We start from the raw sequence: 24268 nt of genomic DNA on the forward strand, positions 1-24268 counted from the left end.
ACACTCCCACCACATGTGCATAAATGTAGCTACCCCATTTTTACACCTCCAGCAAACCTCTGAACTGTTCTTAAACATCTTGGCCAGTTTGGCCAGGGTTAGGTACCACCTTAATAACATCTTCATCACATTTTCTCTAAGATTGTAACATGCAGTGAATCTGATGTCCTCTTTCCACAGCCTTTCCCATTCATTCATGTATATATTGTGTCCAATATCTTGGGCCCAACGTATCATGACATCTTTCACCTCCTCCTCTTTTAGGAGGGAGATAACATTTTGACTTGCCACAGTGGTGGCTGCTGCTCATTGGAACTGGTGGGGCATGAGAAGGCACAGAGAACAACAGCAAGTGGAACCAGAGGACAGGTAGAGTCCACCCTCCTCCCAGCCCAGTTCTGCGAAGGCAACATCAAGACTAAGGGGCAGGGGGAAGTAGATAGACAGTGCCACTCTTTAGACCAATTGTAAATAAGAAAGCAGGCATCTACGGGGGGCAACTGAAGTTGATGGGGTCCTGCCGCATTCACTGTAATAGACCATCCATCAGTGGCCCATAGAGCAGATCCAATTTCCCCACCCCTGCTCTTTAAGAATCCCAAGCAAGTCTGGAGTTAAAGGATAGGAGAGAGGAGCAGCATTCTCCCACTCCAGCCGGCTCTTTCAGCTATTGCAAAGTGTTGCCTCGTCAGAAGAAATCCACATTGTGTGTGGGAGAAAGGACTACTGGATTTGCATCCAACACCTTGGGTTATTATTGCTTTCTCTTTTCCAGCGAGGCTTCTAAAAGCATCTTTTGAGGAATTAAGAGGAAAGGAAAACCAAACGCAAGAAACCTGCCAGAGACGGAAAGAAAAGCCATCAAGTCTGCAGCTGTCAGAACCAAAGCGGTTTCCTCTTAAGGAGCCCATGGTGAGTGGCTGCCTTTTTCTCAAAGTGAAAGCTTCTCTGCTTCAAAAGTACTGTGGGAAGGTTGAGTTAAAAGCACCACCTTGACGGAAAAGAATGGGAAGGGAGGCAAGATGGTATTAGATGTTTGACAGTGCAGTTCACCAAGAGGGCTAGCCTCCTGCCAGGTGAATCACTGTTGCTTACTGGGAGGGAAGAGGTGGCAGGGAAGTCAGGGGGGTGTAAATATGCTGGCATGAGCACTGGATTGACTCAGCTGGTGCTTTTGCACCATGCTGACTCACCTGCCTCCTCTTCATCCTTGTAAACAACAGCACGCCACCTGTCATGAAGCTGGCAAGCCACATCTGATGACAGCATTCAATGCAAAGGTTGGGAACCTCTGGAATGGGGAATCACAGCCATTGCCCTGGCCACTTTTGCCCCTGACCCTGCCCACAACTTGAAGGTGACCCCTGAATGGCTAGTCATGAAGAAATAAGGCCCCTCACCTGCAAAACATCCCCCAACCCTGATTTAACGTGTCCTCTGAGTCGCGGTAGTAAAGCGGCAACGAAAGCCCTTTGGGAGAAGATAGTGACATAGTCTAGGTTCCACCACCGAGAAGACCCTGCTTTCCATGGACACCCACAGCATTTCAGGCAGCAGGAAGAGGTGTGGCAGGACCCCTGGCCTGAATGCAGGAATAGGTGCAAATAAACGAATCAAGTCTGTACAACAGGATGTCACGGGACTGATCTTGTTGCCCTTCTGGATTGAGAATGCATATCCCAATTCGCCCAAACATCTCTTCCACACCTGATGCATGAGGCCGACAGAGGTAAATTTTGTATCAAAACTTTTATTTATTAAACAAAAAAATGCACCATTGGAATAACATTTCTATAAAAAAATGAATATGAGACTGTTCTACAGTACATTACAAAACCCCCCTTTTTTCCTCATGTAGTAGTATACAAGATTGTGTGTAGAAACAGTCATTTATTTCCAAACCCTAAGCAAGTTCCCTTCCTCGTAGAACAAGATTTACACTTAAATATTGCAGTCACTAATCTAATTTGGTTAACAATGCTAGAGTCCAACAATTCAAAGAAAACTTTTGTAGGCTCAAAATGCCCAATTTTTAGGCTTTTTGTAAGAACAAGATTCTTTTTCTCCCCCTAAGGCTAGTTAAAACTGTGGTGTAAGTCACTCCTGTTTGATAAATGCCTCCAGACACAGGTTAATGACTTGTATGGATTCTCTCTTGAAGACTGGGCAGTGGCAGAACCTAATAACTGTGAATTAGCCAGAGGATGAAACCTTGTAAGCCATGCTTTAGGATACAATCCTTAAAAGGAGAAGAAGAAAGAAATCTCCTCTGCATACCCACACACCTTTTCAATAAGAACTGAGAAGGAACAATGCTTAGTATGTTACATCCTCATTTATTTATTTTACACTGATGAAAGATTTTTGGTTTGTTGTTGTTGTTGTTGTTTTACAGATGAGGGCTCCCATCTGTTGGGAAGTTCTCCAGCACAAGAAAGGCCCCAATGGAAATGAGCAAAAGCTGCCACTTAGCTTCCATTTCTTTCAGGAGGAGAACTTCCCAGCAGATCACGTCCAATGTTTCTGAATACCCAGCCCCTGCAAATCACTGAATACAGTGCACACCAAATACAATGTATGTGCTTAAGGCAGACAATTGGTTGCAACGGATATAAACAGGAAACTCAAAAGCAAACTGCAGAATTCTCCGATATAGTCAGGAGCTCTGGAAAGCAAGTCAAAAACAAATCCCCAAATTGGGCAGCTGTGAAACCAAATGCTAAGATCAGGAGGCTAAAATCTGCCACTGGAATCGATTTTGCACATTGAGAGAAACTATGCAGCTTTCTATTGGTCTGCATTTTAACAAAATGTGTAGAACTGCAGTTTTCCTGAACCTTTGAGGACTGATATACATATTGCATTTTTCAGGTGAACACCAATCTTTTTTTCTTTTTTTAAAATGTAAACTTACAAATATAATGTATGAAAGAGACAAACACGTGTATCATAGAGCCAGATTGGCTGAACCATATGTACTCTTGGTCACCAACTCTGGCTTCCTGCCACATATGGGAAGGCTCTGAATCAGTTTGCATTGAGAGTCTCTAGCTAGAAACTGGGAAACAAGGTGTGGTAGGGTAGGGTCATGAGACTATAAGAGAAATAGAGAGAAGGGAACTCAAGGCTATACAGCCTTTACTGTCACTGGACCGCAGTTCCCATCATCCCTGACCACTGGCCATGCTAACTGGGGCTGATGGGAGTTAGAGTCGAACAGCATCCGGATGGGCACCAAGTTGGCTATGCTTGCTATAGAGAAAGAATTGAAGTCCAGTTATTTCAAGGCATACCTGTCTCTGGAATGTGTCCTATGTCTCCAGCCCTCATGAAGAAGAGGGTCGCATCAGCATATTAAAACATTGCTTCCTGTGTGTGTTTATGTCAAGGTATACTTAAGCACTCAAGAGAGCTGGTGTGACATGCTGCTCATGGGGAACCTCCAAATGAGGACTAATTTGACCTGCACACACTCTAACATGCCACCTATCATCCAACTGACATCATATGACGTGGGACAGGTAAAAACCATGGCTATTAAGGAACAACTGGGGGTCTTGGAGGGGGCTCCCAAATGTTGATTTGAGAGCACATCTTGCATTTGAATGCATTTAAATTTGGTGCTGAAGGCAAGTGTGCTGGGGTTCAGATCCACCTGACTCATACGATGTCAGGTGATGAACAGACAGCTTTTCCCACCCACCTGTGAAATGTGATCCGTGGAAGGTGAACAAATTTCAGAAATTTCTACATAGAAAACTAGCCTGGTAGGAGAATGGCAACTGTGTGGGGAGGTGGTTCTGTGTGGAATGTTTCTGCATGCCTCACCTGCACTTCGATGAAACATAGCTCAATGAAGTTGACTACCTCATTGAGAATCTGACTTGGGTTACAGACACAAAAACCACCTCCTGGCTTGGTCTTCTCACCCCAGGGAAATGAGCACATAGCAACTGTTTGCACATTATGATGAATAAATATCATCCAGCTCTCTAAGTACTCCTGGTTCCCAAGGCTGCTCCTTGAGCTAATTTAATTAAGTGGTCACCTTTGGCAATCTCATCCTAGACGTAAGAAGAATGTAGAACTTACTGTAGAACTTTTTCCTTTTTTTAAAAGCACTTTGAAATCTCATTTATTTCAACCAAAGGATTATGTATTTGCATACGCCTCTCCCATTGCAATACATGGAAATTTAAAGGGATCTAGGTCCCAGTGGCATATTTTGCCATACTGATTACCTGAAATCCAAGCTTCCTTTTAGATGCCTAGGAATATCTGCCTGGAGAAGACTGCGCCAAAGACACGAGGCTGAGATAAGGGGAGCGCAACGTACAGTGAGATGAGATACACCACAGCTTTAACATACTGCTCTAGGTCTCCAACCAGATGTCCCTTTTCTCCCCACCCACCCCGATCATAAATTATCCCAAAGAAACCACTCTAAATAATAAATTAAATATTACTTATAAAAAATTGTACCCTTCTTCCCTCCCTCCCCTCCCCACCCCAAACATGATGACAATTCACAAAGGTAAGAATTGCCAGGTCTATTTTACAATAATAAAAACAGCATTGTTCCTTCTACCTACCAGCATCGTTCCCTCACTCTTCGTCAAAAGACATTTACAGCATAGCAGTGAGATGTCACTGGCCTGGGTGACTTCATAGCATGTTATTTTTACCATGTTGTTATTACTGGTCTCAAGGAGAAAACCAAAGGAGGAGGAGCGGGGGGGATGATTGAACATTTGCAAAATGTCTGCTAACATAGTTAACAAGGAAGATACATAACCTCAGAGTATTATTATCATTTTTTGAATCAGAGAAGGCATAGAATTGGCTAATAGGGGTGAGCAAAGAGTCGTTACGAAGATTAGTCTTTTCTAATCACATCTTAAAAGACACAAGTTAGAATGGGAGGTGGATTTTTTTTTTGAAGACACTCAAATTTGCAAAGATATGACAAAAGACTGACCGTTTAAAATGCAGATGGAAAGTCACTGCAATAGTTTTCCAGACTGGTGTAAACTCATTTGTCATCTCTCTTTCAAGCACCAGATACTCATTCATACAGGGCTTGCTCCCTTCTCTAGTCATGCACTAGAATTCAAGTAGCATCCACAGCAATTCCCATATACAACAAAGCATGGAAAACGGTGGCTTCACCAATATACAGCCTCAGCAGGGTATTTTTAAAGAGAATTCAGAACAGCATTCCCTTTTCTTCGTTGATTCAGAGTTATCACTATGCTTATGGTCAGAAATATCCCTCCACTCCTTGCTTTCCATAATTTTAGGGGGAATGGATTTGGGCGATCAGATCTGAGGACTTGCAGTTAAGATGGCACATTAATAAAAACCAATGCTTTCAAATGGAAAGTTTAAATGGGAATGCGTTTATTGGAGCACAGTGTGCAATATGGCAGGCACCACTCTGCTGAGCAATAGCCATGCCACAGTGAGTCGGTGTTGCTGTTATAGATGTGAATGGCGTAGACAAATTGGAGAGGAAATAGGTAAGTTTGAGAAGAACAAGATGCTGAGTGCTCTGCAACCCTAAAAACACAGGACCTTGTGAGGAGCCAACAACTGCCAGGGCTTCCCTTTCTGTTCTGTCAGGGATTGGAATACACATTGGAGCCAATGAATTATGGCCACTACTTGGAATGAGCTGATCATAGGAGGAGGAAATTGTTTGCTGGGACCTGGGAGCAGAGGGAACGAGAAGGTTAGAAAGATTTTGGGCTCAGCTCGTAATAAGCTCAGGGTTTATGAGATGGGGTTGTTTCTAAATCTCACCTATTCTGAACTTCAGCTCCACGGTCATTTATGCTGCATTAGACTCATAATGCTAGTGCAGTAATTTAGTGCGTTCCTGTTTATTAGTGTGATGGGAGAATAATCTGAGTAGTAACAAAGTAACATCCCTCAGTGTAAATATACTCTGGATGGGAACAGCAAACTGAATGCACAATTACATCCTTTGCATTTGTTTTCTATGATCAGGATTGACAAGATGCTTACCCATGGCTGGTATTCTTTGAATGGTGATCTGTAAATGATTAATTTGAATCTGCACCTAGAATCACAAAAGCATAGAATTGTAGAGCTGGAAGGGTCATCTAGTCCAGCCCCCTGCAATGCAGGAATATTGACAAAAGTGTCCATGGCAGATGGCCATCCAACCTCTGCTTAAAAACCTCCAAGGAAGGAGAGTCCACCACCTCCCTAGGGAGACTGTTCCACTGTCAAACAGCTGTTACTGTTAGAAAGTTCTTCCTGATGTTTACTCAGAATCTCCTTTCTTGTAACTTGAAGCCATTGGTTTGAGACATACTCTCCAGAGCAGGAGAAAACAAGCTTGCTCCATCTTTCATGTGGCAGCCCTTGAGATATTTGAAGATGGCTATCATATCACCTCTCAGTCTCCTCTTTTCCAACTCACTTAACTGTTTCTTTATCATCTTGGTCACCCTCCTGTGCACACGTTCCAGCTTGTGCAGAGCATTTTTGGAACTTTCTTAATCTGTGGGCCGTGTGACTGCAGAAATGCCCATGTGAATAAAACCCATTAGAGGTTAATAATAACTGCCTTTTGTTATGAACTTTGTGCAGTCTCACAATTGGGAAATTTTAAAGTGAATTCTGGTGATGTCCGTATAAGGTTCTTGTGGATTGTTCTACGAAATGCAGCATTTTGCATAGAGCACAGAGCTTGATTAATATTAAAGTTGAAAAGGCCAAGCATGGAAAGGAACACCCCAGAGGAAAGCTGAAAATGTAGCCTCTGGTACTTTGACTCTTAAGAGTAGAGGAAAGGATGGCTTCACCATTTGGTAACCAGGAGTAATAGAATAATGAAACAAACCAACCCAATGGAACAACTTCTGGGAAGCAATGCAATTGCCACACATATTGTATGAAGATGTATGAAGATGTATGAAGATGGAAAATCAGGAAATCTGGGGTATGTAAAGTCTATATTTCTTAAGCTCCAAATAAAAAGCAGTGATGCTAATATCCTGGCACAAGTGGAATGGACATGCCAAATCACAGAGAATGGTAAGCATCAGGTTAAAGTAGGAATGCTGGTTTAGTATGGAGAACCAACATCTCAATTGCTCTATGTGCAGCAGAGATTGAGCTCTAAATTCGATCTTAAAGCAAAGGAGGCATAAATCACAGGGCATCACAGCTTCAGGGATCATCCATGAGTTGCATCAGAACTAGGGAGAGGCTTCAGATTGAAAGAGGAATTCTGGCAGGCAAGTACATGGGAGCCAACCCCTTCCAGAGCAGATGGGCGAAACTAAGAGAAGACACGGAAATGATGTTCATAAATTGCTGACATATGAACTCATCTTTCCCAGTATCTTCAGAAAGATATTCTAATAGAGGATTCATATGCATTCAATAATACATTTCAGAAGTCAGATCTAGTATGAGTCCATTCTCCACACCTTGAAGTTTCCTACTGGGATGCAAAGAAGGAAAGTATGGCACTGGTGAGAGATGTGTAAAATAATTTCTGGACAGTTAAAGAAGGTTTGTGAGACAAGGTTGTGGCCACCATGAGATTATGAAAATACAGTTTTGGGAAGTACTTGTGGATAGAGAGAATATATACCTAAGAAGCCCCATCCAATGGGACCAAAATCTCAGAGAACCCCAATACCTGGTTACCTTGAACCAGAGAATTCAGCACTTGGTATTGTCTGAAGTTGCCTCTTAGGGAGATGCATATACACAATCGTGAAGGTCATAGAAATAATGAGGGGTGATGAATCTAAGTATAGCCCTTGGTACCAGATGCAGACACAATTAGAATGTAATAGATATTATCATAGACACTGTCCTGATGGAAAAAGGCACATCTGTGAAGCATATGCAAAATGGACCCAATTCATCAAATTATTTGTCCATATTGATGCAGACAAAAACATCAAGGGTGAAATGAAGAGGTTTCTGTACAGTGCTTTGCTATAGATTGATAACGACGATAGGATTGGTAGAGAAGATCAACAGATTCTTGAAAGAAGAGAAAAACACTTATGTCTGCCAAACTCTCGGTGCCATGGGCAGTTCAATGGGCAGGACTCAATACTGGAAGGATTTGTCCCTGGCAGCAAAGTGAAGGAATCAATGGTATTGAAGTAACAGATGGACCCAATCAACTATCTTTCTTCAGGACAGTGAAGTAATAAAAGTAGAAACCATATTGATGTCTATGTACGGGAATAGATTCAATAGGTCCTTTGTTTACATCAGGGTTCTCCTTCCAAAGCAATACTAGACTAGGACAGGTACTCTAGAAGTGAAGTTCTGTGGAATAACCTAATTTGACAATGGCAAACACCTGTCCAAATCCATCTCTGAATATAAACTAGAGAATGAAAAGGATGCCTTAGCATGGAAAAAGTGATGACTATGTGTAGAAAGTGTCTAAATCTCAGGAAGTTCACTCTTTGGCTTCTGATACTTCCTTTTGGAAGAGTACATTTTCTTAGCTGGGAGACGTCTCAAGGGATTTAGGGGTAAGCATCTATAATGTTGTTTGTGCTAACAGAATGAGGTGGCACCTCTCAGATATATAACTAGAAATATTCAAGAGCACCATCAGATTGTGCACTAAATGAACCATCCGATTTTAAGCACACCCATCCAATTGCTTTGAAACCAGTGGGGTAGAAAGTTTGTCCTTTGAGGGGGATACCAATATTGTAGAAGCCTGTTGAGAACTGGCATCATTGCTTAGCAAGGAAGTTGTTTGAGCAGATGTGTTAGTAGGGTTGCCATATGTCCTCTCCCCACCCCAGGATACGTCCTCTTTTTCATGGGTATGTAAAATGAGTTGTCATAGCGATCCATAGGTAAAAGTCGAAGTCGGCAAATGTGTCCTCTTTGTTGCTCTTCAAAATATGGCAACCCTATCTCTGTAAATGAGTTCCCTCATTGGGTCTATTCCCACATCAGGGCACCGAATAAAAATAAATCCAGGAGAATGATTTCTTCATGTTGTCTTTGGTGTCGACATTGTACTCTCCACCAGCATAGATCAGGCCCTCTGAAATAGGAACTCCTCACCACTCCAAGCTTGTTGTCATTGTTAAAAACGTGCCTTTGCTGTTCCACGGATACACAAGTTGCTGAATAAGGAGGAGTAATTCATGGGAAGCAGAATTCACAACTTCTAAGACAAATCACATCTTGCCTCCCCTGCAATGGCAACAAGTGAGAGAAAGGGAAGAAGGAAATGTAGGGTTTCATAAGGAAATTTACAGGGGGGAAGGGACACAGTAGTGATCCTGATTCCATGGAAGTCAGACGTTAACTGACTGGGAGGGGATCTGTTGCATCTTCAGGAAATAGATGGACACATCCTGCTTAACCATGGGTAGGTATACTTGCCCTCTGACTAGTGTTCAAGAAAGTTCTGAAGATACAGGTGTAGAACCTATTAGAGGCCTTCACAACGGAGAACGAAGTGCATTCTCATTTTCACATTCTTGCAGAACTATCTTTTCAGCTGACAGTGTTTTAAATGCAGAGTCAGATTTGCTTTTAGGAATTTAGCAGTAGGCCTTATCAGTCCACTAAAAATTCATAGATGTTTTTCTCTTCTTTCTTTTTGTTCTCTCCCAGTTGGAGAAGCAATCTTGTCATTCCTGCTTTTGTTGAAACAAGACACTGAGTTCTGCGGCATCAATGCAACTGGATGCAGCTGGATGCCATCCCAAATTGGTCAGAACATTAAAAACTCAACCTCCCATACTAAATAAGACTGCCTAGTCATTAGGAAATGTTGCATTAGCATTCCAGGCTAAATTGAATAAGAAGCATTATTTGGGGAGAACACTTTCACAAAGAAACTAGCATTTCTAATGAAGCATTTGAATTCTCTTTTCTCCTACCCACCATAAGGTTGTGTGTGTGTGTATGTGTAAGTTTTCCGAATTATTACTTCTGATACTGTGCCATTTTATTCCAAATATTTTATTCAGGACTTCACATATAATTACCTTCCTAATAAAAAGAGCTATTAGGATGTAAAGATCCTCTCTCCCTTCCATGCTCTTTTAAAATTATGACCTACTCAAGCTTGAAATCAAAGGCAGTGCTGAATGCAATAACTCAGCCGAAACCTTCTCATTGGGCTTTTGCAGCCTCATAACTGATAAATATGCAAATTTAGCTCCCTTTTGGTGATTTGCCTGCAAAAACAGGGATTAACTCTGAATGAATGCGGAAAGTTCAGCACTGGGAAGTATGCACACAACATTTTGTTCATGTTACCACTTATGGATGTCAATAAACACTGCAACAAAAAGCCAGAATACTGGAATGGGAGTGGTAGGTAACACTTAGAAGGCATCGTTTAGGTTCATAGCCAGTATCCTGCTGTAAATGGTGCAGACCATTCACTGGCTGCTGCCAATATGGAAACTGTTGTAGAAGGACTTCCTTTTTTAAAAACTTTCTGGCACCTTGTTTGTAAACATTTGCACTGGGGTTGTTACCCCCAGTAGTGCTGGCAAAATGTCATACCTTGTGGCACAACATCCTATTTACCATCCTATTCTAGGAATTTCTTTGCCAGCACACAGATCTAGCCACTGGTTCTTCATCTCACTGTCTGCACCTAGGACTTGCTTGATGTCGACAAAGCTCAGCGTTTCCCATACGTTAGACGTTTTCTTCTTGGATAGTTGTGTTGCAGAGTTATGAAACCAAGCAGTCTTTTGGGGCGTCAGGATGAAGCAGAGAGAGGGCTAGAGTGAGCATCCTTTCCCACTGTGGTGCTGCTAAAGGTGGCTAAGGGTGGCACAAAACCTGCATAGCTCAATTCCTAGCTTAGGAGCAGAACAACTGCATATCAGAGCTCGTTTCAGATGTTGACAGCATGGCTCTGTTGCCAATTAACTACCCCCTCTACTCATATCTTATGTTTAGGCATACGTTTAACTATGGGGAGATTTGCAAATGCTTGCTATGTGGGCGATTTCTCTCCATAAATGGCTCCAGCGCTTGTGCAAGTTGAGTGCTTAAAATAATATTTCTTGGCTTTAATTTCTTTTTAAAAAAAGAGTGTTATTGTTATTTTTCTTCATGGTTTGTGCTGTTGAGAATACTTCCAACCCTTTGGTGCTATGCGATGATGCTTTTGCGTTGAAACGATGAAAAGTATGAGGATCTACATATTTTATATGATATCACAGTGGCCTACAATGTGCATCGCAATGCACCTGGAAGATCTACACACACAAAAACTCTCCTAGAACCCTCTTTAGCAAGTTAAAAAAAAATTGTTGGGCCTGCTACACATATTATCCTGGTGGTATAATTTTGGCGGGGAACCTGACGCACATGGGTGCTTCCTCACAGTTGAACACGCCAATTTCAACAACACTGGGATTAAATCATTATGAATAAAACTAGCACAAAGCACAAGAAGGCTCCCTTCCCAAAACGCCAAGCCACATGAGTGATGGGTATGCGAAACATGGATAAATTTTGCTAGCGGTATCAAAAACTCTTTTGGCTTCCTTAGAAATTCCTACAGTGCTTCTGCCTGAGGAGAAAAATCTAGTTTTGCTTCTAATTTCATATTATGAACAATCCAGGGACAAGGAAAGATGGATAAGCTCCCCTCCAGCTCATCTCATTATTTATTTCTCACTTACTCAGAGACCTCTTAGTGTAGGGATGAGGAAGCCTGTAAGTTCTCCATATCCTGCTAGACTCCAGCTCTTATCAGCCCCAACGAGCATGGCCAATGGTCAGGGCTGCTGGGAGTTGTAGTTCAGCAACACATGTAGTTCAGCAGGTTCCTCACTTGGACTTAGTGAAAATGAAGGGTGTTTATTTTTGCAAATGTTTGTAGAATTGGTAATGCTGTAGCATCTGGGGAGCTTCCTGTCTGTGTTCTCTACTACCCTTCCCATAAGGAGGCCAGCGGTGAGAAGGGCTGGTAGGGAGCATAAGCAGTCATAAAGGTCCTTCTTTAAGACCTAGGCACTCCAACCTGGATGCTCATGTGGAGAATTGGCTAATGGTGGGAAAGCGAGAGATATTAGAAACTTGTTTGCACAGGCTCTCTGGCAACAATCAGTTTTGGGAAAGGAGAAGCGCTGGAGGAAGTGATGGCTTGCTAGCAACAGGGAATGCTGACAGAAGGATGAGTCCATTACATGCTCGCAGGCTTGGCTTGGAATGGGCTTCAGTGGGAATGGGAATGACTTGTAAAGTGTCTTTACAAGTTTCCAAATTATAAATCACTCCTGACAATCTATGGATCACTCCTGACAATCTATGGATGGGCACTCACTCTACCACCCACCAAGAAGTGCCAGGAGTCTCTTTGACTTCCCTCAAAAGATCTTAGTTTCACCTGAGGAAGAACCACCCAATTCACTTTGAATTTCACTGGGGACAAAATTGATGGCCTCCCTCATGTGGAGAGAGGCCAGCCTAGGTCAGGTTACCAGCCACATGATAATGTGTGAAGCAGACCTTAAGTAAGATCCCACCCTGCACACTGCGAAGATCAGCAGAACAAAATAGGCCGACAGGAGGCACTGGGGGTGGGTCATGGAGACATCTTGTTTCTTGCTTCTCAGGGCTGCTCTCTCATCACTGCTTCAGACTGTTGCTTGACCAATAGGAATGCACGATGCCATTTCAAGACTGTGAGATCTCTCCATAGAACGGGGTTTGATGGCGCATCGGTTGGCTTTATGGCAGACGCGGGTGTTTGGTGGTGTTGTGTGTGTGAAACGCTGGTATGCTGCAATGTTCCCGGGTTACTCCATTCTTCTGTTCATCCAAAGCTTTCAGAAGGCCGAGCCTGTGATGGCATTAAGCTGCTTCATTAGCCCCTCCAAACTGGCCATCTGTTCACTAAGATCATCCTGTTCATATACCTGTGGAGAAAGCAACCAGCTAGTTAATGCTGTTTCTTTAAGCTTGTGTCCAAATCTATCCAAAATAATCAGCATGGATAACAATACGACCAGTCACTGCAGAAACATGGAAAACTGCATTTAAGATTGGGAAAAAATAGAAAGGGACAGATCCATCCATTCCTACCCTGGATCCAACCCTGACCTTCTCCTGTCTTGTCTGTTTTAAAAGCAGTCTTTCAGTGGATATTTTCAATGTGACTATCCTGAATCAGTATCAGTACATCAAGCATGTACAATGGAAGAGGTTGAAGAGAATGTTCTATAAATGACATTTTTATTTATATGTGTTTGAAAGGGAATGGCATTATTTGAAAGTAAGTTGGGAGGAAACTCAAGTGTTAATAAAAGGTCATTGTCTTTAGCATGCCCATAGAGGTTGAGTGGGACTGAGAGCCTGAACTTTGCTCCCCATTGGCTCCTCTTCCATTATCTCCTCTAAGTGCTCCCACTTCCGCAGAGACTTCCCTTGGGAAATAATTTGTCCAGCCATTACGAAAAATAAGATATTTAGAGCTGAAATGTTCCACACTCGACAGCTCCTTATACCAGTCATTTCAACCAAAGTGGTCGTTTTCATTTCTTCACTCCCTTCCCAATTGCATGGCGCCAGGCTGCCTTATCTCCTGTACACAGAACGGCCGTCAAGGCTTGGAAACCATTCAGAAGCAAAAAAAAAAAAAAAAAAAAAAAAAAAGCTGTGCAATAATCCAAGAGCTGCCCTGGGATGGCATTGTGCAGCGATGGCTTTTGCCCACCAGTTAGGCTGCCTATTGTGTTTCCACTCACTTCAATTACCATTTGTTTCAGTTGCTGCTGCTACTTGCAGGAGATGGCCTCTAAATCATGGTGCTTGAATTGCACTAGTGGAGCAAAAGCCCTGGACAGGATCCAGAATAGGAAATAGAACCGCAAAACACCAGAAAGAAAGAAAGAAAAAAATCACTGGAAAGATTCTTCCTTTTAGGGTGCGAGGATAATAAGGGGGGCAGATTTAAAATCCTTCTATACTGGCTCCCAGTATGTTCCCGAGCACAATTTAAAGTGTTGGTGCTGATCTTTAAAGCCCTAAATGACATTGGCCCTATATACCTGAAGGAGTCTCTCCACCCCCATCGTTCAGCTCTGAGGGTCTTTTGGTGGTTCCCCCACTGCGAGAAGTGAAGTTACATGGAACCAGGCAGAGGGCCTTCTTGGTAGTGGCGCCCACCCTGTGGAACACCCTCCCATCAGATGTCAATCAACAACTATCTCACTTTTAGAAGACATCTGAAGGCAGCCCTGTTTAGGGAAGTTTTTAATGTTTGATGTTTTATTGTATTTTTAATATGCTGTTGGGAGCCACCCAGAGTGGCTGGGGCAACCCAGTCAGATGTGCGGAGTATGATGATGATGATTATTATTTTGTGCTTGTGGAAGTGGCTGAATACACTTCCATGTTGCAGAGCTTTACATTCAGGGGCAAAGGTTGAAACTATATAGATTACTGTATCAGGGTCCTCCATTTTGTGGAAGCTGGTAGCTGCCAAGAATGTGGGGTACAGTCAGAGCCATCTATATGGCAAGTGCATTTCGAATGATGCAGCCCCCATCTGGACCGAATCTGTTCTAGATTGCAAATGGGGAGAGCACAGGAGTCTATGCTCTTCCATTCAAAATAATAATGATAAAATCATTGCACACAGAAAACTAGCAGGCCAGCTAAGCTAAGAACTTTCTCCCTGGCATGTGACGCAGTCAGGTAATTTTTGACTCTGGACTTAATGGGCTTACAGAGGGCCAACTCTTTAGATGGCAACAGACATTACTTATTTCAAAATGTGAACCAGCCCTGTTGTGTTTGGGGCTCTCCTGCTGTTTCACCTGACTGGGGCCATGGTCACCCACTCCAAAGTTCTGCCCCAACAGCTCTACTGCTCTTTGCGATCTAGCTTTTTACATGGAGAGAATGGTTTCCATCCAACCAGAGCCAAACTAGATTCAGCATTGCTTGCAGTATTGCAATCAAAGTGCACATCTTTTGTTATGTATTTAGAAGTCTCAGGGAAACCTGAATGGACTTGGAACCATGGTGGCTGGTGAGGAAAAGTTTAACTCTTTCCTGCCCTGCCATGGTGACAAGAGAATCCTCTTCTGTGAAGCTGAAACTTGCATTGCGAGAAGACTTCCCACTGTCACCCACACAAGTTGGCCAACAAAGATGTGAAGGTACATAGCATCCTTGTGGAAAACTGTGGTTCCCGTGATCTACTCCCCATGTTTGTTGAGATGCTATTGTCTTTCCCTGATTTATCTCAGAAAGATTTTGAACTTCCTTGGGGGCTGATAAGCTTTCTCAACTGAGACAAATTTGTGCTTCCGGGGTCGGCATGAATGGCAGACAGACTGCGGGTTTGACAGCTCTGTCAGGCCCAACACTGCAGAGGTCCATGGGGGAAGCGCAAAGGCGAGGGGTACCCCCCAAAGGCCTCAAAGGAAAGTGAAGCCTCTGAACCAGCCAGCAGCGCCTACTATTCCAACTAACTTCAAACTGATTTGCAAGGTGAGAAGGAAATTAACTATTAATTATTAATTTGGCAAAACGGGAGGATAAAAAGGAAGTTCACTCCCATCCCTGGGTGTTTAAACTGCATGAAAAACTTTACAAGTGAAAAAGTTGCAGACTAGCCTTGGAAGTTAAAACAGCTAATGGCTGAGATGGACAAAGGATTTTACAAAGCTCTTACAAACCTTTCTGGATACTTTGCAGATTTTTTTTTTAAAAGAATTGAATTTGAAAAACAAACCTGAACTTGAGAGTGCATTTGAACTTGACACAGATTCTGTAATATATTAATATTGAACCTGAAAAGTCAATGTTAAGGCTCCAATTGACTGCAGGTAAGCTTTGGGAGAGAAAAAAATGGGGATGAAATGTGGGAGAAATGAGTATTATCCCTTGTATTCTAAACAACGGAAGTGCAAACCGCTATACAGTAGAGGAGGAAGAGGAGGAGGAAGAGGAGGAGGAGGAGGAGGAGGAGGAAATGGGACAGTTCTTTTCAGTGCCAGCCTTGCTTCTCCAGTAATACAGTGGCACCTCGGGTTAAGTACTTAATTCGTTCCAGAGGTCCGTTCTTAACCTGAAACTGTTCTTAACCTGAAGCACCACTTTAGCTAATGGGGGCCCCTGCTGCCGCCGCACCGCCGGAGCACGATTTCTGTTCTCATCCTGAAGCAAAGTTCTTAACCTGAAGCACTATTTCTGGGTTAGCAGAGTGTGTAACCTAAAGCGTATGTAACCTGAAGCATATGTAACCCAAGGTATCACTGTACCTGCCTTTGGCAGTCCCATCAATCCAATTGGTATGAGACTGGATCTGCAAAACATTTCAGCTAGTGCTTCCAGACTACAAGAGAGCCATGGACTTGTGCTTACATTTGCAGCATCCTCTGTTTGTTTGTGACCTTCTTCTGAGGCTTCTGGGGCTGTCGGCACTGAAACGGGAAGCAGAGGGGATCTTGCTTTGCCAGCTAGTCCAAGCGATGCTGTCTTAACCTGAGCCTTGGGAAGGTTGGGTGCTGCAATATAAATGGAGAAGTTAGGACTATATTAGCACATGAATCATGCCCTGAAGAAAGCAGAAGCAACATGAGAATACACATTAAACCAGCCGTATTTTGCCCAGGCCATTCCTTACATTTATAATCTGTTATCACCTAAAATGTGTAGCCCACATTTTTTAAAAGAATGAAACCACAACAGCATATTGAATCTAAACAGCCCAAGATCCAAATAGAAATCTTAAAATAAAACCCAGTTAGATTAATGCTACAGTCTTAAGCATACTTACCTGGAAGTAAGTTCCACAGAAATGAATCACAACCATTTCCAAGTCAATTAGAGGTGATATCTAGGTAATAAACACTTTTAAATTTTTCATGGATTTTGATGGGCTACCCAACTACATGCTCAAGCCTTTCCCACTGCAATCAATGAGTGCAAAATATTAAATCCCCCCAGTCAAAGGATGGATGAATCTCAATTTTGGTCTCTCTCGGTTTCTAATTTTTCTGATCTTAAGTTCAGTTCACATTTCCACATCGGTTTGCAATTTTTAAAAAAAGTCCTCATGAAAATTCAGCAGCATTTTAGTGTGAATTTCTCCATACAGCTGCAATTTTGTATGTAGTTTTGCTTAATATCCACATTTGATGCATAGAATTATATTAATTAATATATGCATTTTTATGCCCATTTCACCCTAGTATATGCTTTTTTGCACTCATTACTTTGTTGGAGAGCTACATCGCATATGTCAGAGAAACATGAATTTCAAAGGATGAATGTGCTCCAGTTTGCATTTTTTTGTTTGTGTGTGAATTAGGTAAATTGGCCTTTATATGCTAACTGAATCTAATTTTGCATCTACAGAAATATTGTAAAGAAGTAGACTGACTAGTTGTGTTTGACCAAACACTTACAATCAACAAAATAGAGAGATCAAGATGTAATAACAGGAAAATATCAAAACGTATGCAAGAGGTAATTTGAAAATAAGTATGGTATAAAAAGGAGGAGAATATAATAACATTTAATTTAAAGGTTGCAATATTAAGGTATAACAGAACAAGCTAGAGAAGTTAATGTGTAAAGAACAAGAGAAGGAAGTTGAGAGAAGTCGTAGGGAGGAGGGGGGAAGGGGGAACTGTATTTTTCTTTTTTCATGGAATAATGTTATTGTGATGAATATAAAACTGTAAAACCTAATACAATTATTTTTTTTAAAAAAAATGAGAAGGTTTTTGGTGGTGGAGAAATCAAATATATCACGAGCGCTTGGCAGAACATCAAAGCATCTTTAGGCACAGAAAAGAATAGGGGTTTGCAATATTGACCTGAGGGACTGGATGCAGAAGGAAGGATTTGGGGGCCAGCTCAAGTATGTATACTAAGAGTGGTTGACCTTGAGTAAAGAGAGACAGAGAGGGCTAAGGGACTTCTCTGCACCCTCACAAAACCACAACTACACTAAGGGGAAGCTATCACAGTTAAATTGGTATAAAAAGGCTGCATTTGTAGCTGGACTGAGCAGAGCCAAAATGCCAAAAATGAGAGGAAATTTTTGCAGAGTGGGAACAATCCCAGAGATGCTTATCTGCTATGGCTTTCTTTCTCTGCAGCCTTGAAAGCAGCTACTCTTTCTCTCCTTACGCAGAGAGAGATAATTCTTGGTCAGTTGGCAGGTCAATTGGTTTCAACTACCACCGTTCTCCTCCCAGAAGGTGCCGGGACGGGGCAAATATTTATTGGATTTCTTTAAAATAACCAATACACCAGTAAATATAACAAAATCTTGAAGCAGTTCACATCAACAGTGAAATCACAAGCAAAAAGTAAATACATTAAAAAAGAAAAAGTTAAGCAAAGCAAAGCATTAAAACAGAAACACTGAGCAGTGTGACCAGAGGCAGGGAAAGTCTATGGAAACTACTGTATTTTTTGCTCTATAAGACTCACTTTTCCCCTCCTAAAAAGTAAGGGGAAATGTGTGTGCGTCTTATGGAGTGAATGCAGGCTGCGCAGCTATCCTAGAAGCCAGAACAGCAAGAGGGATTGCTGCTTTCACTGCGCAGCTATCCCTCTTGCTGTTCTGGCGTCTGAGATTCAGAATATTTTTTTTCTTGTTTTCCTCCTCCAAAAACTAGGTGCGTCTTGTGGTCTGGTGCGTCTTATAAAGTGAAAAATATGGTAGTAGGTTTTCAGGAGCTGCTTAAATCTGGCCACAGCGGGTGCCTCCCAAACTGCATGAGGAAGTGTGGGCCAGAGGGCTGGTGTCACTACAGACAAGTAACTTTGTCTCAACGGAAGAAGCAGTGCCATTGCTTGGACCTTCCGAGAGAAAAATAATGCTGATGTCCTGAAGACTTTTCTCTACTCCATTGTGTTTTGGTAGTGTGTCCATGTGTGGAAAAAGAGAGCAGAGGCTAACCAGTCTTGAGAAACCATTAATATATGTGATCAGGGAGGAGAGTACTAGCTTCACCCCTGCTACCCCACACGTTAGAGGGTGACTTTTCAAGGTAGGCTGTGTGTGTGTTTCTGCTTATGTAGGCACCCCATATGTAGGCACCCAGGGACGTGGGTGGCGCTGTGGGTTAAACCACAGAGCCTAGGACTTGCCAATCAGAAGGTCGGCAGTTCGAATCCCCGTGGTGGGGTGAGCTCCTGTTGCTTGGCCCCAGCTCCTGCCAACCTAGCAGTTTGAAAGCACGTCAAAGTGCAAGTAGATAAATAGGTACCACTCCAGCGGGAAGGTAAATGGCCTTTCCATGCACTGCTGTGGTACGTCAGAAGCGGCTTAGTCGTGCTGGCCACATGACCCGGAAGCTACATGCCGGCTCCCTCGGCCAATAAAGCAAGATGAGTGCCGCAACCCCAGAGTCAGTCACGACTGGACCTAATGGTCAGGGGTCCCTTTACCTTTACCTTTAGGCACCCCATGCAATGTAGAACCCCAAATTCCATGAGTCTGCCTCATGCGGAGAGTCTCCATGACCATGGCAGGCTCCCTCTTTTGGATATTTGATCTTCAGCTCATGGAGGGTGACAGGCACAGTGGTGTTGGGCAGAATTGCCATCCTCAACCTTGCTCCCTGTCCCTCTCTTGTATATCTGGATTTGGAGAACACCTAGAGCTAAATAATGAGTGTTTTGCAAGTACTCCCTTAAAAGAGATGCTGGTTCATCAGGGCTTTCCTCTTTCACAATCACTCGTAGCCTAGTAAGATTGTCTTCCATAAACATGATTTTAACAATGAGTCCATAAGTGACTGTGGAGGCCAATTCTTGATCCTTCCACAGTGGGGACATTGGTTTCCGGGCGGGAGTTGATCACAGTGTGGATTTGCCAAGTGTGCCTTCCTCTTAGCACGTTTCTCCCTTGCGTCCTGAGTTTGAATGTCCTCAAAGCCCATGACACCTTTGGTAAAGGCTGTTCTCCAATTGGAGCGCTCACAGGCAAGTGTCGGTGTTTATACTACATTTTTAAAGATTTGCCTTGAGACAGTCTTTAAACCTCTTTTCTTGACCACCAGCATTACACATTCCATTTTTAAGTTCGGAATAGAGTACAGTGGTACCTCGGGTTAAGTACTTAATTTGTTCCGGAGGTCTGTTCTTAACCTGAAACTGTTCTTAACCTGAAGCACCACTAATGGGGCCTCCTGCTGCTGCCGCATCACCAGAGCATGATTTCTGTTCTCATCCTAAAGCAAAGTTCTTAACCTGAAGCACTATTTCTGGGTTAGCAGAGTCTGTAACCTGAAGCGTATGTAACCTGAAGCACATGTAACCTGAGGTACCACTGTAGTTGCATTGGAAGACAATAATCAGGCATCCACACAACATGACCAGTCCAACGAAGTTGATGTTAAAGAATCATTGCTTCAACACTGGTGATCTTTGTTTCTTCCAGTACACTGGTATTAGTTCGCCAATGGGACACTGCCCTACGAACCTCAGTCTGCCCTTGGACTGCCCCCTTCCCACCATTACCTGTCTGCCTGCTTACTTACAACATGCCCAGGGGATAGCCCTGGCTGTCAGCTTCCTCCTTAGTTTCAAGTGTTGCCATTGTAAGACTCAGTAGAGAGGAAGATGGGGGGCAAAACTAAAATTACTTAACTCTGCCCATTATTGACTGTGGCTCTATCAACTGTTGGTCTCCATGTTTTCCACCCTTCCAGGCCAATTGGACACAACTACCGCTTCTCCTTTAACAATTCAGCACAGCTCCCCCCCCCCAAAAAAAATGGCCACCTCCCGAAAATAGGGTGATGAAATGGGGTGGGCCATTCATATTCTGCTCTAGTTTGCAGTGGAAATATTTCTAAATGTCTGGTTTTAAAGATATATATTTGGCTATACTTAAGAAGTGTAATTCAACACCAACAACAGGCTACAGAGAGAATGTTTAAAAATGCATTTTGATTTTCTTTTCTTTACAACTGATGTTTTTTCCCCTTTTCCCAAACATTAATTTTAATCAAATGTTAAAGCACAGGGTGAGCGAGGCTTGCATTGCTAAATGCTGAAGAATATTCAAAGCAAAGCTCTCCCAAATTAGAGTGTCACGTTGAACTTTGCCACTTATAAATATCTTTCTACTAGGAAGCATTAGACAAAAAGAGAGCCAGACATTTTCTGCATGCCTGAATCTCTTTGATAATCCAAGTTTAGCTGAAATGAAAAAGGGAAAGCTAAGAAAGAAAGTTAAATAAATTCTTCAAAAGATAACAATCAGCACCCTATCTTCACTGTAATAAATGAGTTCCTCAATAACTAGTTTTGCTGAACTTCCCAGAATCTCAAAGAAAGAACAGACGATATAGCCATCCACAGAAGATAACGGGTGTGTGTTTTAAAATAATATGATCCAAGAGGGGAAAGAGTAAAGGGAATAAAATGTTTTTAGGCACAACTGCTTGAAGGCATTTTGATACTCTCAGTTGCTCCTCTATATGGTGTGAGGGTAGGGAAGGGAAAATCTGCCAATTTCAGGTTCTTTCAGTTTCTCATTTTATTCAGTCTTATGTTCAGTGCTTCATACCTTCCACATCAGTTTGAGATTATTTTTTTTAAGTCCTTAAAAGTGGAAAGAGGTCAAACCATTGCAAGAGGTCTTGAAATTTTGGAGGTTGGGTAGTTACTATGGAGTGGTCTCGGTGATGGGGCGCACATTTTTATTCTTATTTATTTATGATTGTTACTTTGCCAAAAACAAAGAAAGAAAGAAAAAAAACCCAGCTTTTAAAATCTTTCAAAACATAAAACCAACAATAAACCAAAAACAGATTAAAGGGTACATCCACATTCTACACATCTGGGTAAAAGGTACCCCCTACCCGTACGGGCCAGTCATGTCCGACTCTAGGGTTGCGTGCTCATCTCGCTCTAAAGGCCGTGAGCCGGCGCCATCCGAAGACACTTCCGGGTCACGTGGCCAGCGTGACGAAGCTGCAGCTGGCGAGCCAGCACCAGCGCAGCACACAGAAACGCCATTTACCTTCCCGCTACAAAGCGGTCCCTATTTATCTACTTGCACTTAAGAGTGCTTTTGAACTGCTAGGTGGGCAGGCGCTGGGACCGAACGATGGGAGCTCACCCTGCCGCGGGGATTCGAACCGCCAACCATACGATCGGCAAGTCCTAGGCACTGAGGTTTTACCCACAGTGCCACCCGCGTCCCTACACATCTGGGTAGGCATGTCTAAACTAAAATGTTTTTAGTAGGTGCCAAAAAGAGGATAGTGAAGGCACCTGCCTTACATCAATAGGAAGGAGTTTCAGACTGTAAGTGATCAAAGTAGCGGAGAGCGCAGGCACTGGGTAAGGTGATCTTGCAGGTAAACTATGGAATCTGTGGCACCAGTTGCAGGATGGGACTTTATAGAGGCAGCACCTGTGTGCTGAGCAGCTAGTAACTGCATATGTATTCAGGACTTAAAAGTAAATAAATAAACAGCATAGGTGGCACAGCTGACACGAGTCTTTCAAAGCTTATGCTAATTTCTTTCATTTCAGTTTGTTCTTCCCATTTGCACAGCAATGCTAATTAAAATTATTGCCAAATAAATTACAGGACTTCTGCTCTCTCTCCTGGAACAAGCCAGTCATTCAAAATCCATTAGGCCTGGCACACAAACTATATAGCAGAATAAAGTTTGCTAATATATGCCTGGCACATGGAATATTTGCACCTGTGAGCCTGCTACGGCAGGGAGGTAGTAAGGAAGGGGGGGGGAAATCATGTTATTCACATGTAACTCATTAATTGATGTCACTGGGCCTTAAAGAGCTGCTTCTCTGCACAGAGGCAGATGGCTCCGTTTGGGCATTGCTAATGAGAAACCAAAATGGCAATTAAGTTTCCCCTCCTCTGTCTTTGGTTTGGGACTAGCAACAGGTAGCAATTAAAGCTCAAAATTTAAAGTAAAAAAATATCACACACAGAGGGATAAATAAAGAAGAAGCAAATGTTGGGATAACCTCTTAATCAATGTTGTAAGAGTGAGGAATAAGCAACTGGTAGGAGGACCATCTCAGAAGTCTGTGCTGAATCTTCAACCCTACGCCAACTCTTCCTGAATTTCATTCTCTGCTACCTTCTGCTCATCCTCTCTCTGCTGCCACTGATCACCCTTCCTTTCCTTGTGGTATAGTGGTTAAGAGCGATAGTCTTGTAATCTGGAGAACCGGGTTCGCGTCTCCGCTCCTCCACATGCAGCTGCTGGGTGACCTTGGGCCAGTCACACTTCTTTGAAGTCTCTCAGCCCCACTCACCTCACAGAGTGTTTGTTGTGGGGCAGGAAGGGAAAGGAGAATGTTAGCCGCTTTGAGGCTCCTTCGGGTAGTGATAAAGCGGAATATCAAATCCAAACTCTTCTTCCCTTCCTTCCTTCCTTCCTTCCTTCCTTCCTTCCAAACTTGCTCTTACTTTTGTTGCCATTGCATCGGCAGCTAGCTCTCTTTGTCCCCTCACTTTGCCTTGTTCTGAGAAAGGGCCCAAAGGGTGTGTGTCTCTCTCTGTGTGTCTGTCTGTTGGGGTTCTTCCTTAGAGCAAAGCATTGGAAGTGCTCTGCATTTTTACCTAAGTTCAAGCAGTGCTCTTAGGCCTTGCAGCAAGGCAGCAGAGGGGCAGATGGTCTCCCAGCCACCTCAACCTAAATACATCACGCTCTATGGAAGGAGTGGAAAGGGATTGGCCTGCAGAAGCCTGCAGAAGCCTTGCATGTGCAGCAGGAATGCTGCCACCCATGTGAGGCCAACACCAAGGCAAGAGAGCAAGGAGTCCATGGAGACACCAAATTCCTCCCTCCACCAGAGGTTGCTGGATCAGCCAGGTCCATCAACGTGTTTTCACAGCGGCCAACCAGATGCCCATGGGAAACCCGAAGGAAGACCCAAGCAAAAGAGCACCCTCCCCTCCAGTGGTTCCCAGTAGCTGCTTTTCAGAAGTATTATTGCCTCTGGCCATGGAGACAGAAAGCCACTTCTGACGTAGAAGGAGGTGGGGTTGCGGGCTTCACCCTCCCACCATGCACTCGGGGGCTGGCTCTCAGCCTCCGCGCGATTGGGGGAGTCCTGATTGCATCATCCCCTGGCCAGTCAATCGGCTGGCCTGGGGGGGCGTGGCCTGCTCCATTTAATGCAGGGGCGGCCTGGGATCTCCCTCTTTGCCGCTTCCATCTGCTCCAGTTTGTCACAGATCTTATCTCCGCGTTGCCTGTGGCCCTGTCCGAAGCCTATGGAGGTGAGGGCCTAA

At 43.3% G+C, this 24268-nt stretch overlaps 1 protein-coding gene across 3 annotated transcripts in view; it reads right to left on the bottom strand.

Moving 5' to 3' along the window:
• Positions 1–2902: 2902 nt before the first annotated feature.
• DCC (DCC netrin 1 receptor) overlaps positions 2903–24268 on the bottom strand; it is a gene marked incomplete at its 5' end in the record, with an annotated part of 926289 nt that continues 904923 nt past the window's right edge. For all 3 annotated transcript variants that reach the window (XM_083402635.1, XM_083402634.1, XM_083402636.1), the window contains 2 exons: positions 2903–12923; positions 16381–16523. In XM_083402635.1, the coding sequence (XP_083258761.1) occupies positions 12834–12923; positions 16381–16523 (233 nt within the window). In that variant the 3' untranslated portion in view covers positions 2903–12833. The remainder of the gene's footprint in view (positions 12924–16380; positions 16524–24268) is intronic.

The sequence above is a fragment of the Podarcis tiliguerta genome (genome assembly GCF_965153285.1).
Source record: "Podarcis tiliguerta genome assembly, chromosome: 11".
In the NCBI taxonomy this organism is placed as follows: Eukaryota; Metazoa; Chordata; class Lepidosauria; order Squamata; family Lacertidae; genus Podarcis; species Podarcis tiliguerta.